This window comes from Eumetopias jubatus, unplaced genomic scaffold, assembly GCF_037043125.1.
Source record: "Eumetopias jubatus isolate StellerSeaLion01/CBP00866 unplaced genomic scaffold, mEumJub1_p1.0 scaffold_12, whole genome shotgun sequence".
Lineage (NCBI taxonomy): Eukaryota > Metazoa > Chordata > Mammalia > Carnivora > Otariidae > Eumetopias > Eumetopias jubatus.
Window position 1 is genome coordinate 63,537,636 of NW_028274818.1, and position 14,046 is coordinate 63,551,681.

General features: G+C 38.4%; 1 protein-coding gene across 1 annotated transcript in view; it reads right to left on the reverse strand.

Annotated features, from left to right (window-relative positions):
• The window catches only part of ADSS2 (adenylosuccinate synthase 2), a 34,480-nt gene that overhangs the window by 7,110 nt on the left and 13,324 nt on the right, over nt 1-14,046 (reverse strand). Inside the window, exons 4-9 of the mRNA XM_028111525.2 lie at nt 13,076-13,126; nt 6,332-6,398; nt 5,965-6,072; nt 4,980-5,061; nt 2,796-2,922; nt 1,151-1,305 (exon numbers count right to left, since the gene is read on the reverse strand). Of these exons, the coding sequence (XP_027967326.1) occupies nt 1,151-1,305; nt 2,796-2,922; nt 4,980-5,061; nt 5,965-6,072; nt 6,332-6,398; nt 13,076-13,126 (590 nt within the window). The remainder of the gene's footprint in view (nt 1-1,150; nt 1,306-2,795; nt 2,923-4,979; nt 5,062-5,964; nt 6,073-6,331; nt 6,399-13,075; nt 13,127-14,046) is intronic.

Consider the following 14,046-nt stretch of genomic DNA (forward strand, 5'->3'; position numbering starts at 1 on the left):
AGCCTCCCAAAAACCAGGAGACAAACTCTTAGCTGGTCAGTCGGTGTGGACAGCACAATGCCCTTTCGACATTGCTCAAAGATCTAAGCCACAGCCATTCCCTACAACCCAATTTTTCACTTATTGTCTATCTACTCCTAAGTTACACCTTTCTGATTAAAGTCATCATTTCACTACCTCTTGTATTGACATCAATACAACTATGTGTTTTTTAAAATGTTGCTCTGTCAGGTTTGAATCCCAGCCCCGTCCCTCTGAGTGACTTTGCACAAGTGATTTCAGCCTTCCGTGCCTGTTTCCTCATGTGCAGAAGGGGGACAGTGACACCACCCAGCTCCCCAAGGGTCATGAGGTCCAAAGGTCCAAAGACCTTCCAAGTATACAACACTCAGACAGTGCCCCACCCGACGTCACCACCACAGAGCTGTTGGCTGGGAATAGACCAAGTCTGGAAGTCTCTCTTCTCAGCCTCGGCTCCAGAAAAGCTCTTGGGGAAAGGCAATTCTTATTTATACCCATTTCTTTCTCCTCCACTATCTCAACCTCCCTCCTAAACCCACCTTCCTGTAGCCTGGTGCTTAAAATTACCTTTAGGTTCTCTCTAACCCTTCGTCTTTTGTTGCCAATCTGCTGTCACTTAAGTGAAAAGCACAGGAAGAATTCATTAAGGGAAAAAAAGCAGAAGTTTTTATTTTATTTTTTATTTTAAAGATTTATTTATTTGACAGAGAGAGAGCGGGCACAAGCAGGGGGAACGGCAGGCAGCAGGAGAGGGAGAAGCAGACTCCCCGATGAGCTGAGAGCCCAACCTCGATCCCAAGACCCTGGGACCAGGGCCTGAGCTGAAGGCAGACGCTTAACAACTGAGCCACCCAGGCACCCCCCCACCCACCTTCTTTTTAAAGATTTTATTTGACAGAGAGAGAGAAAGATTTTATTTGAGAGACGGGGGCGGGGGCAAGAGAGGGAAAAGGAATCCGAAGCAGACTCCCCGCTGAGCGTGGAGCCTGACGCAGGGCTTGATCCCACAACCGTAAGGTCACGACGAGCCGAAACCAAGAGTTGGACTTAACCAACTGAGCCACCAAGACACCCCAGAAGTTTTTATGTTAAAACTTTCAGAACTGGATCTACTGAAAAACAGGCTTACATTGTCTTGCTCTGTTGGGAAGGCACCAATGCCAACTCTAGTTGTGTAAGCTTTCACGACCCCATACACTTCTCCAACATTTTGAGGGGGCATTCCCAACCCGGTACAGACACCTCCAACTGTACAGTTCGAAGAGGTCACAAAAGGGTAAGTTCCTAAAAAAGAAACAAATATTATACACACATATACATTCCTCTGAAACAGAATTACTGTGAAAAATCTGCATATGAGTACATTCTAGGTACTGGACAGACTTGACTATAACTGCCCTCTCAAACCTCAACCTTTAGTCCTTGATCCTTTCTGTCTGTAATGAGATCAAAACACAGGCAGTTAGAGCTCTCCCTGCGGTGTTCATTCTGGGGAGGTTGCTTGAATGTGCACAGTTACTCAGCTCTATATGGTAGGTACTCACCTAATGGATTGCTGAATAATTTCATGCCAAAACACGGCGTTATAATCTGTGTTTTTAACATGTTCCTGTTAGTTTAAAAATGAATTTATTTTATTCTCTTGATATAGATTTTTAAGATACAGCCACAACCTAGAGTGACACCAGTATACTAAGAATTTTGTGGTATTCATTATCCTATCTTCTGATCTCTATTAAGGGAATAATCCCAAAAATGATAAGAGAAGCTAAGAGGGGTGTACTCCCCCATCCCTAAAGATCCTGTTCCTACTTAAACTATCCACTAAGCTAACCAGATACTCCGCTTTCTTTCCAGATTCCACAGGCATATTATGGAGTCAAAAATACCAATCTACAGTAATAGAAATTTAATTGGTATACTTGGAGTCAAAAGCCAATGAAATGTCAGTAAGACCTGAGAACAGACTTATCTTTGGAGATCATGTTCAGAGGGAAAGGCCAACAACCTAATAGGGCAGTAGTTGGAAGAAGTTAAAGCCTTAACTTTTTTAAGATGGAGGATGCCCTAATCCATTCAGAATGTCACGCCCAGGGAGTTAAATGGATTTCCACAGATCTTAGAATAGGCATGTTTAATGACAATGTTGATTAGTTTTCGATATTTAAAAAAAAGGCTGAATTAAAGGTAAAGATCCTTCCATAGGATTCCCCTAATCATCTTAAAGTTCCAAGCAAATGGAGCATGAACCAAACAACGGAAATCGGTTTAAAGAATCCCAAACCCACTGACCCAAATAGTGATTTCATTTTTCTCCTGAACTACAAATCGTAACACATGCATTGTGTATTCCACAATATTGCTTTAAAAAAAAAAGAGAGAGATTAGTAAGAAGAAGATAGCAGGAGAGGAAGAATGAAAGGGAGTAAGTCGGAGGGGGAGACGAACCATGAGAGATGATGGACTCTGAAAAACAAACTGAGGGTTCTAGAGGGGAGGAGGGTGGGGGGGATGGGTTAGCCTGGTGATGGGTTATTAAAGAGGGCACATTCTGCGTGGAGCACTGGGTGTTATGCACAAACAGTGAATCATGGAACACTACATCACAAACCAAAAAAAAAAAAAAAAAGAGATTAGTAGATGACAAACGTCCATCATTCCTGAATATACAAGCTAAAAGCCTTGTTTTAAAACCCCATAAGGCAAACATTAATTATTTATACCCTAAGTACTTTAGGGCTCAGTTAAGCTCCCGCAAGTCCTATCTCACTTACCAAAATCAATATCTAGTAGTGCTGCATTTGCGCCTTCTACCAAGATTTTCTTTGGTGGTCCATGCAGGGCCTCGTAGAGGAAGTAAACTCCATCTCTCACCATTGGTTTAATCCTTTCCATATAACCCTGTAGACAAAGACAAAAAACAATTTCAATGTGTGCTAATAAATTTACAACATGACCAGTACAAGTACAACTCACCTGACTGTGACAAGGCAAACTTAACTCTTGCAAAGCAGAAGGGGGTTGGTGACTACGCTCACCCTACTGCATATTTGGATTAGCTTTGGTCTCTTGTCCTGATCCCCCAGAACCAGACATGAGACCCTAGCTCAAGAACAGTAGAGAAACAGTGAAATTCAGAGGTTCTACACTAACCTCACTGCAAGTAAGGTTCCTCACCTTCCATTCTTCACAAACCAGCTCTCAGGAAAATAAAAAGAGCTGAGTATATTACACTGTGCTTTTATATTTTGTGAGGTATTTAAAAAGCCATATTTATAATCCATGTAACCACGAGTTTTGAAACTTGCATCCGGGTGATTGTCAAAATGTTGGTGCAGGTCACAAGTGACATTGCCAAGCATGCAAACGGTGACAATTGTTAATATTCTTTGGCACTGTATTCCATTACAGCAATATCTCAGCAGTATTACTAGATAATATCAAATACTATTTTACACATGAGCATTGTAAAACTCTCACAAAACATTAAAAGTATTAATAACACTGCTTAATTTTAGAATTCAATTAAAAATGTAATATAAATAAGAATTCCCCCAAGGCCTAAAGTATAACTACAATAAAACCTAGTTTTAACTATGTTTCCATATTTAGCCAGTCTAGTATGCAAATTCCGCCATCCACTCATGAACTAACCAAGTATGTTACACCTACTGATGAATGTCTGGTGTCCCTCCACCCCCTTGGCTCTAGTCTCCTGCTTATTCCTGGTTTAGACCTTTTGTCATGCTGGAAATGACCATGCCATTTATCATGTCCCTTATTCCTTAAAGTGCTCGTTCGACATATACCACCTATCAACAATCTTCTTCCCCAATTCTGTTCGTGATTATTCATCTGCTTTACATTCACATGAAACATGGATAAAACAGAACCAAAGAGCCATATTCACATTTTAGTGCATAAATATTTCCAAGTTGCCAGGAATAAACTGAAAATATTTGTTTCATGACAGAATGAAAGAAGATGGCAGTCTATTCTGAGCAATGACCAATACACTGAAATCTAAATTCCCAACATTTAGAATCTTCCAGGGAGCTCTTTTTTTTAAAGGAATTTAGTGAGTAGATAGGCCTAAGGTATACAACCATTCTAGAATGGCATATGAGGTTCATAAATTCCTATTCAGCTATGGAATTCACGTTCATACCTATTTATAGAAGAGAAGTAATAATCATATACATAGGACCCATCTTGAAACGCACCAAACATCAGGGACGAATGTAAGGGTAGAAAGGTAGGAGATTTGCCTACTGACGAACTCAGGCACCACTGACAACTGAAAGCGGCCACACATGGACACAACCCTTGGCCAATCACCTTCTCTGTCTTTTAAGACAAACTGCTACAGACACTGGCCCTGTGGGGCGTCCTTCCAGAACGGGCCGGCCAGCTTTACAAGTTATCTCCTGCTGTCCCTCTGTTGATCTATGCTCCACATTACTAAAAGGGACTTTTATATAATACAAATCTAGTCTTTTTTTCTGCTCAAAATTACTCGATAGCTTTTCATTAACTCCAGGATAAAAGCCAAACTCTCTATCATTGCGTATAAGACCACTACAAGACCCCTGAACTCCTCCTCTCTGCTCCCCACTCAATCTTTTATTTCAGCCACATCATGTGAAGTGACTCAAACATACTATGTCCTTTTAGGCAGGCCTATATACTTTTAGACATAAAAAGGACAAGTAATTTGCTTTACCAGTTCTCACTTCCAATGCTTTACGCATATCTGTATGGCATTTATTATACTACAAATTATTTAACATATAACTTCTCAGTCACAAGGTAATTTCCGTAAGGGAAATTAAACACTCCACGTTCTTCATTCTTAGGTTTGCAGTTCCTAATGCAAAACGGGAATGAATGAAAGATCTTAGATGCCAATCTGGCAAACAAGTCTTAAAAAGGACATTAAAAAGGCCAGAAAGCATTACCTTGAGTTTTTGTAATTCGCCTTCAATGTCGATTTCCAGAGTGGGGTATATAGATTTGTATTGGTTAGCCAGAACTTTGAACCTGAGAAATAGACATAAATCAAGACAGTAGCTCAATTAAAAATAGTCTGAATATCATTCGATTCAAATGGTTTCTGTAGATAAGTGTTGAAACCACTTAAAACAAATGAATCCCAAACTGAAGCTCCATTCTAAGAAATAAAATCTAAACAGGTCAGTCATATGAATAAGTGACACACTCAAAAGCAGTATTTTTTATTCAAATTTAGGAATACCAACAACATAATTGGGGTGATGTGCGTGGAGGGAAGAACTAAAATCTCCAACACTTCAATATGAATTTTACTACACTGTGAAAAATAAAAGGGGGTGGTCTGCATGATGCTTTTAAGAGAGACAGAGGTAGGGCCTTTGGTGCCACCTGTTACTAAATACAACCAACTAACTCTCCATCACAGAGTCACCATATAGCTTTGATGATGATGATTAGGTTTCTCATGGAGATTTTTCTAGAGAGTAAGTGTCAGTGAGGCAATTTCTATTGTTTAAGGGGAGTTTGGGACACAAGAGTTCACCAGTACCTAAAAGCCTAATTATGTCTGGGCGGGGGGCAGCAGGTCTCCAGAACTGAAAATCTGAGGGTCAAGACTCTGGGATGTGGTAGCTCCACCAAAGCACCCCCCGGAATCTCTGTTTCTCAGCAAACCATTCCAAACTCCAATCCTTAAATACAATTTTGGCTTTGCCTTCTTAAGGTACTGCTAGGATATCATCATGAGGTTACTTTTCATGAAGTTTAATTTGAAATTAAGTAATAAAAATAACTTTAAAGTCCAAATAAAACCAAAAAAGCCAAACACCACTATTCAACTACAATACTGATTTTACCAATTTGCATCCTGGATTTGAAAAATTCCAAAAATCCCATTTGCTCTTGCCACTCTGAAACACGAGTTTTAGTTACCTCTCAGAGAAGCCATCAAAGTCAGAAACCAGATCACACATCCGCAGTCCACTCCGAGCAGCTTTGGAAGAATAAACTGGGCCAATGCCCTTTTTTGTGGTACCCAAACTTAAAAATAAATCAGAACAAGCTTTGAGTTAGACAAGAAAAATGGAGTTCTTGTGGTCACATCATCACAACGAATGAAGGTACTTTGACTATTTTCTGTTTTGCTATCTTCTGTAAGTTTAGTTTCACAATCCTATAGATTTCTCTGGAGTCTAAACAGGATATTCTAATAATTTTTCTTAAACCTCTGGCCTGGAATTTAAACATTAGGGTCTGGATATGCTTAAACTGCACCGAAAACAAAAACAAAAAACCCTACTTTTTTCCTGCTTGTTCTTGTCTCTGCTGCTCCTGGATACCATCAGCTGCTTGATGAAAGTCGAACACTGAGGGGAAGAAAACCAAATCACAGTTGTTGTTGAAACAAAGGTAACACAGGAGGAGCAAAACATACTGAATTTTAAATTACTCAAGCTATGAATCCCTTCAGCCTAATTTCATCATGACTAATCAAACGGATACATTTTATTTTTTTAAAAGATTTATTTATTTATGAGAGAGGGGGGGAAAGAGGGAGAGAGGGAAAGAGAGAGAGAGAAAGAGAGAGAGGGCACGAGCAGGAGGGGCAAAGGGAGAGGGAGAGAGGATCTTAAGCAAACTCCGCGCTAAGCATGGAGCCCGATGCGGGGCTTGATCTCATGACCTGAGTGGAAACCAAGAATTGGAGCTGAGCAGCTGACTGCACCACCCAGGCACCCCAAATGTATACGTTTTAAAAAGCAACAGCAATGGCGGGAGTGAAGGTTTATTATGCCAACAGGTATACTAATATGAAAATATGCCTGATTGTTCATTCCTACTAACTGCAACCTATATTATTTTAAAAATGGTTAGCGGGTACCCCACAATTCTGTGAAACTCGGTTTACTAGGATACCCTCTTTTCTTTAGGTTCCACCCTCCAGACATCTCTAGGTTATTCTGACATCTCTCTCTCTCTCACCAGTCTCTCATGAGCTTCCATCGTCTCTAGTCAAAACTGTAGCCAACTAATGAGTGTGCATATTTCCACTCTTGGACATCTCGAATTCGTAATTTTGAATGCAGCAAAGCCATCTTTCCAAGACACAAATATAATGTCACTACCCCCTTTGCCTTTAAAAAGTCAATGGCTTTCTATTGCTCAAAAGAAAAAGAACTCTTTTATGTGGCCTCCCTGCATAGCCTGCTCTTTCATCTGGGGCCCCCTCCTTTCTGCCCTTGGGTCACAAAGACATTCTTCCACATCCTGGGCTACAAGGCATACGCTTCTGTCTGAATGTGCCTCGCCCTGTGCCTGCTCACACACGTGTACTCACGCCCACACACTCACTCTCTCCTACCAGTATTTTAGGAGTCTTGGGACCATGTCAGTTAGCTTACCAGATTTCCTGCACCTACAAGTTCTCAAATATTTACTGACTGAATAAATAGCGATTTTATGGAACAGGCAGGCCTAGAATTTGGTCTTCGAACTTTTAACCAAGGCTTCTTTTGTTTCAAAAAAGCCTTAGGGGAATATAATTTACGTACCATAAAATTCACCCACTTAAAGTGTACAATTTAATCATTTTCCATACATTAAACCACGGTAAGTTGAAATGTATAAATTTTAAACAGAATGACTGATATAAGGTTCCTAGAACTAGTGGTGGCATGTATAAAAGAACTATTTGGCAGGATCAGAAGACTAATATTGTAGTTATAGATGTTGAAACTAAAAAAAAAAAAAAAAAAAAAACCCCGAGGAAATCTGACCTTAAACCTCCCTCTGACTAGCCCAGCCTCTAAAGCCTTCTGTGCCCTAGGTCCCCTTTCTGAGACACTGAGAATTGTCAAGGCAGTCATCTCCTCTGCTTGGCAAGGTTAATAAGCACAGCTGTGTACAGCTAACAGGTTTCCCTAGTGGACTTGTAGGGGCGTTCCAACACTTCCGACACGAGGTGACCACAAGACAGAAACTACGTTCTTATTGTGTGATTTAAAATTATCCTGTAAATGACTATCTGCCTCAGTGCCACAGAACTGGATAGCAATGACATCCTTAAACTACACTGGGATATTGTACACCAACAGACATTTACAGAAATGTGCACAGCAATATTATTTATAATAACTCAATACTGGAAATGACTCAAAGTTTCATCAACAGTAAAAATGGACAAATTGGGCCACAGTCATACAATGGGATATACGATTCAGCAATGAAAATAAGATATTGCTTCATTTAATAATAAGGATGAATCAGGCATACTGCTGAGTGGAAGTCAGGCACAACAGATTATATAAATGTATAATTTGTATAAAATTCAAACACAGACGAAACCAACCTATGGTTGAGAGAATAGTGGTTACCCTTCATGAGGGGGAGTAGATAATAACTAGGAAAGGTCATCAGAGTAGCTTTTTTTTTTTTTAATTTAGATATATGGACATATAACATTAGTTTCAGGTGTAGAACATAATGATTCGGTATTTGTATACACAGTAAAATGACTACCACAGTGAGTTTAATTAACATACATCACCATAAACAGCCACAAAGTTTTTTGTGATGAGAACTTTGTTTTCTTAAGTAGGCTCCATGCCCAACGTGGGGCCTGAACTCACAACCCTGAGATCAAGATCTGAGATAGCCAGATGCTCTCCCAACTGAGCCACCCAGGTGCCCCTTGATGATAACTCCTAAAATCTATTATCTTGGCAACTTTCAAACACGCCATACAATACTGTTAACTATGGTCACCATGCTGTCCATGACATCTTTGTGACATTTTTATTCTGGAACTGCAAGTTTGTAACTTTTGACCACCCTCGCCCATTTTGCACTACAACTGCCTGCCCCTGGCAACTACCAATATGTTCTCCCTATCTCTGAGTCTGTGGGGTTTTGGGGTTTTCTTTCTCAGGACTGCCTTGACTATTCCATTTCTTTATAGTTCCAAATAAGTTATATTTGTTCTATTGTTCTATTTCTGTGAAAAATACCACTGTAATTATGATAGGGATTGCCCTAAATCTGTAGATTGCTTCGGGTAGCATGGACATTTTAACAGTACTAATTCTTCCAATCCATGAGCACAAAACATCTTTCCATTTATTGTGTCCGATTTAATTTCTTTCATCAGTGTCTTACAGTTGTCAGTGTATAGGTCCTTCACATGCTTGGCTAGCAAAGCAGCTTTTTCCAGCACTAGAAAGGTTCTGTATAACAAGGTAGTCAGTGGTTAAAGGGGTAAAATATTGTATACTTATTGTGCACTTTGTGTGTTGTGTGCAATGTTAAAATGTTGACTTATTTCTAATAATAGCTATCCTATACTATAGGGATTAGTTTATTGTCATGCTAATTTAGTATACAGCTTATAGCCTTTCTTACCTACTTTTGAGGGGCCAGAATAGTTCTTAAGAAGCTGTTTCATTAAACTCCAACTTTGCAAATCAGTTATGACAAAAACTGAGATGTTGGAAGAAGCCATTTCTTTTGAATGAAAAGATACTTTAAAGTATTTTTGTTATTTTCTATGTTCAAATAAGTTACAAAGGCACCTGGCAAATCACAAGTAAATGGTTGATGGAAAGCAGGTAAACCATATTTTTCAGAAGTTAATTCAGTACCCTGCCATAAAGCTAATGTTTTTTAGGTGTTTCTAGGCCCTGGGGAGCTATTAGTGAAATCAGAATAATTACTTTCATAAAGCTCCATTGTAGCATGGAGCCTTAATACCTCCACTAATACTGTTTTTGAGAGAATAGTCTTTGTGTGAAGTTGAGTATCTCTTCCATTTTCTACAGCCTAGATACTAAAAACAAAAAATGCTGCCTTGGGAACGCAGTCTAATTTTTTAAAATAAAAGATGATTATGCACGTTCAGTAGGTAAGTTTTATTAACACCATCTTTTTTTTATTATTATCGTTAAGTTTTATTAACACTATTAATGTTACACCCTATGAATGTGTCCAGTGTGAGCCTCAGTACCTGTAATATCCACTTTGCTGGCTTCTCCTATCTCCTTAGGTCTTCCTTCCCCAAAGTGTTTTTGTTTTTTGTTCTTTAAATCATGGTCCCTTCACATGAGACCTACCCTCTGAGCAGGTTTTTAAGTCACAATATGGCAATGTTATGTACAGTATGGTGCTGCGTGTCTCTAGAACTTACTCATCGGGCATCTCCTTCAGCAGATGACATGAAAGTCATCTTCCCACTGAAGCGTCCCCAGCCACTTTATCTAAAATTATAGATCCCTACCCACATAGTACAAACAGCCAGACACTACCCATGGCTCCTTTCTCTCCTGCGAACTTATCACTGCATGCCATGGTACATTTATCACATATTTATCTTGTTTATTATCTGTCTCTCCCTACTGTACTACAAGCTCCATTAGGAAGTTTTCTTGGTCTTTTCTGAATCCTCGGTGCCCACCACCACACCGGGCACCGAGTGGTCTCTCAACAGGGAGTTGCTGAGTCAAAGGACAGACACCCAACAACCTGCATTTCAAATGTTCAAAAAAATTTAAAGTCTCAGCCACTTCTCAGGTCTCTTTCCCTCAATAAGGATCTCTTATATTACAAATTTTATTATGAGTTTCAACGAGACAGGGCACAATTATAATAGTTTCTTGCATAATTGCTAAAGTATGCTAATATAAAGAACTGGACTCTTAAATTTCTCTATAAGGAAACTGACTGCTCAAAGCAAAAATGTTAGAACACATTACAGAGTTCAGAACAATGTAGACATGAAATACATGACAATAATGACACAAGGGACTGGACGAGGGAAGTGGGAACATTTCTTTGTAAAAAGCTTGGGTTAAATGTTATATTATTTTAAGGTAGATAATGATGATTTAAAGTTGTATATTACAAATCCCAGAACAACTACCAAAATTCACAAAACAGGAGGTATAAACTAATAAACTAATAGTGCGGATAATATTTAAAACGTTAAATCTAAAAGAAATCAGGAAAAGGAACAAAGAGAAAACAAAAAGCAGATATAAATGCAATCATACTGATAATTAACTATATAAAAAAATGATCTAAACACTTCAATTAAAAGCAACACTGTCACAATGAATAAAAAGCATTTATTTAGTCTATAATAAATGCCCTGTAAATACAAAGATATAGGTAGGTTAAAGATTATTAGATTGAAAAAGATACACCATGCAAATACTGTTAAGAAAGCTCTGCTGGTTATACTAATATCAGAGCAGGCTTCAGAATAAGGAATATTTACATAGAAAGAGAGGATATTTCATCATGATGAAAGAGTTAACCCATCAAAAACATAAATTTAAATATATATGCAATCTACCTGAGCTTCAAAGCAAAGCAAAAACTGACAAGAGTCAAAAAGAAAAACAGACAAATCCACAACTCTTGTTGGAGGTTTCAACATGCCTCTCTCTCTCCAGGTGATTGATACCAAGGAGAAAAACACCAGCTAGGACACAGAAGATTTGAACACCATTTAAAGGACACTTCAAGAAGACTCAACAACTCTCAACAGAAGACATATTCTAAGTGCATGTAGAACATGGACCAAAACAGACCCTGTGCTGGGCCATAAAAAAAGTCTCAACAAATTTAAAAAGATGGAGATCATACATAAAGTATATTCTGTCTACAACAAAATTAGAAATAAATCAGAAAAATCATCCAACCTTTAGAAATTTAAACATATTTCTCAATAACTCACAAACAGAAATCACAAAAAAATTATGAAGTTTTTCAACTGAATGGAAATAAACATACAGAGTGTATTTGTGGAATGTAGCTGAGGTAGTATTAACGGCACCTGTGCATCTTTAAATGCTTATATAAAGAAAAGAAGGGTCTCAAGTCAATGATCTAATAAGCTTCTAAAGAGGCTAGAAAAAGTGAGTAATACAGTTCAGTCCAGCTCAGTTTACTTCAAAGTTATTTTACTGGGTTACTGAGGCTACGCAGAGGCTTCAAGGCTCTGATTGTTATTTGGAGGCACAGATACTTAAGAATTTTGATTGGCTGCTCTTTTTTTGTTTTTTAAATGTAGGCTCCATGCCCAGAGTAGAGTCCAACACGGGGCTCAAACTCACCACCCTGAGATCAAGACCTGAACTGTGCTCAAGAGTCAGACCCTTCACAGACTGAGCCACCCAGGTGCCCCTAATGGGGCTGCTCTTAAATAGGGGTCATGCTAAAACTAGAGTAGCCACTGCCTCAAAGGACACCTGTATTTAAATACAACTGAAGAGTTTGTAACAGTCCATTCTCTCTTTCCTGGTTATTGTCTCGATAATTAACAATTCTATCACATCAGATAGTAACAGGAAACAAACTTCGAATTTATTAGTGGTGGTTGAAATTAATTTTTTTTTTTTAAAGATTTTATTTATTTATTTTGAGAGAGAGAGAATGAGAGACAGAGAGCATGAGAGGGAAGAGGGTCAGAGGGAGAAGCAGACTCCCTGCTGAGAGGGAGCCTGATGTGGGACTCGATCCCGGGACTCCAGGATCATGACCTGAGCCGAAGGCAGTCGCTTAACCAACTGAGCCACCCAGGCGCCCTGAAATTAATTTTAGAATCCAGTTTGCTCTAACTAATCACAGAGGAGAAGGCTACTCTGGATAAAGTCTGAACCACTGAAAAAGCTGCAATATTACATTTCAGACACAGAGTCACTCTACAGATATGCCAGACAGCAGACCTGCTTTTAAATAATTAATGTGCAAGTAATGCTCTTTGTATTTTGATGCAGTGTATTTTATAATAGAATTAGAGATGTCTTGTGAAATACTGCTTTTATGATTCAATTGTAGCTAATTCTTTCTTCAGAAATAGGTAAAATTTAGCCTAGTCCTTTACCAAAAGAGAAAAAAGAAAAAAATTACTAAGATTTCATGTATTTGGAGCCCAACTATTATAATCCATCTTACTTAGTTTTCACTAAAATTAGAAATTGGCTACTAAATGCTTCCACGTGACAAGTGTCTGATAATAAGACAGTTAAATGCATTATGTGCCCCTTACCAATATGAGCTCTGTCAGATATGATAAGCCTTTTTTCCCAGCCTTCCAGACCTAGAGAAGGAGAAAAAAGATACGGCTTATTAAACACTTTGTATAATATCTCAATTTCTTTAGAAATACAATGTTTAAAAGTGTTTTTCACAGAAGTAATCACTTACACATCTTGTCATCTGTATGGGAAATATGTTTAAACAAGAATTTCCTCACCTGTCATTCATTATATTTACATTCATTCACAAATTCTCTTTCTAAATGTTTTATTCTAAACAGCTCCAAACTCAAGCCAGCCAAGTCCACATAAAATACTTCTAAGAATTCAAAAGCAAATGGAAGGTAAAGGTCATTTTTGTTAGAAGCAGGGGAGGGGAAATTAGCTGCAGAGCTGGAGGAGAATTTCAAGAAAAGGGTTATCTGGGGAATAGAACCCTTTCCCAAAAGACAATTATAAAAAGGTGGGATTAAACGAAATAATAAAATGTTCTAATTCCTCCAAAGGTCTATGAACTATACTGCCCTTACTACACTGACTTGTAAGGTGACATACGTATCTCCCCATTTAGCTGTGAATGCCTGAGGTCAAGGGCCATGAATTTTCATAACATGGGGCCTATCATTCCATAAATGTTCAAAGAACTATTGCTGAATGAATAAATGAATCTAAATGGATAGGTTTCTTCAAAGACGGTACCTTAGTAAGCTACATGCATTCTAAGAATAAGCTGCCAAACTCTAAAATTTTCAAAACTAGTATCTAGATATTCAAAATCAGCTGTTAATTTTGATAATATCCAAAGATGTGTTTCAAAAATGATTCCTTATAAAGAGGAAGAGCTAACAGTGAAAAGGGAATATTAAGCCTCCCCCTCTCTAGCTGTTTTTGACATTAAGTATGTATTCTAAAGTTAGCTTCAGGCATATTATACAGAAAATATTACAAAGAAAATCAGTAAAATGGATTCAGCTGGATCAGA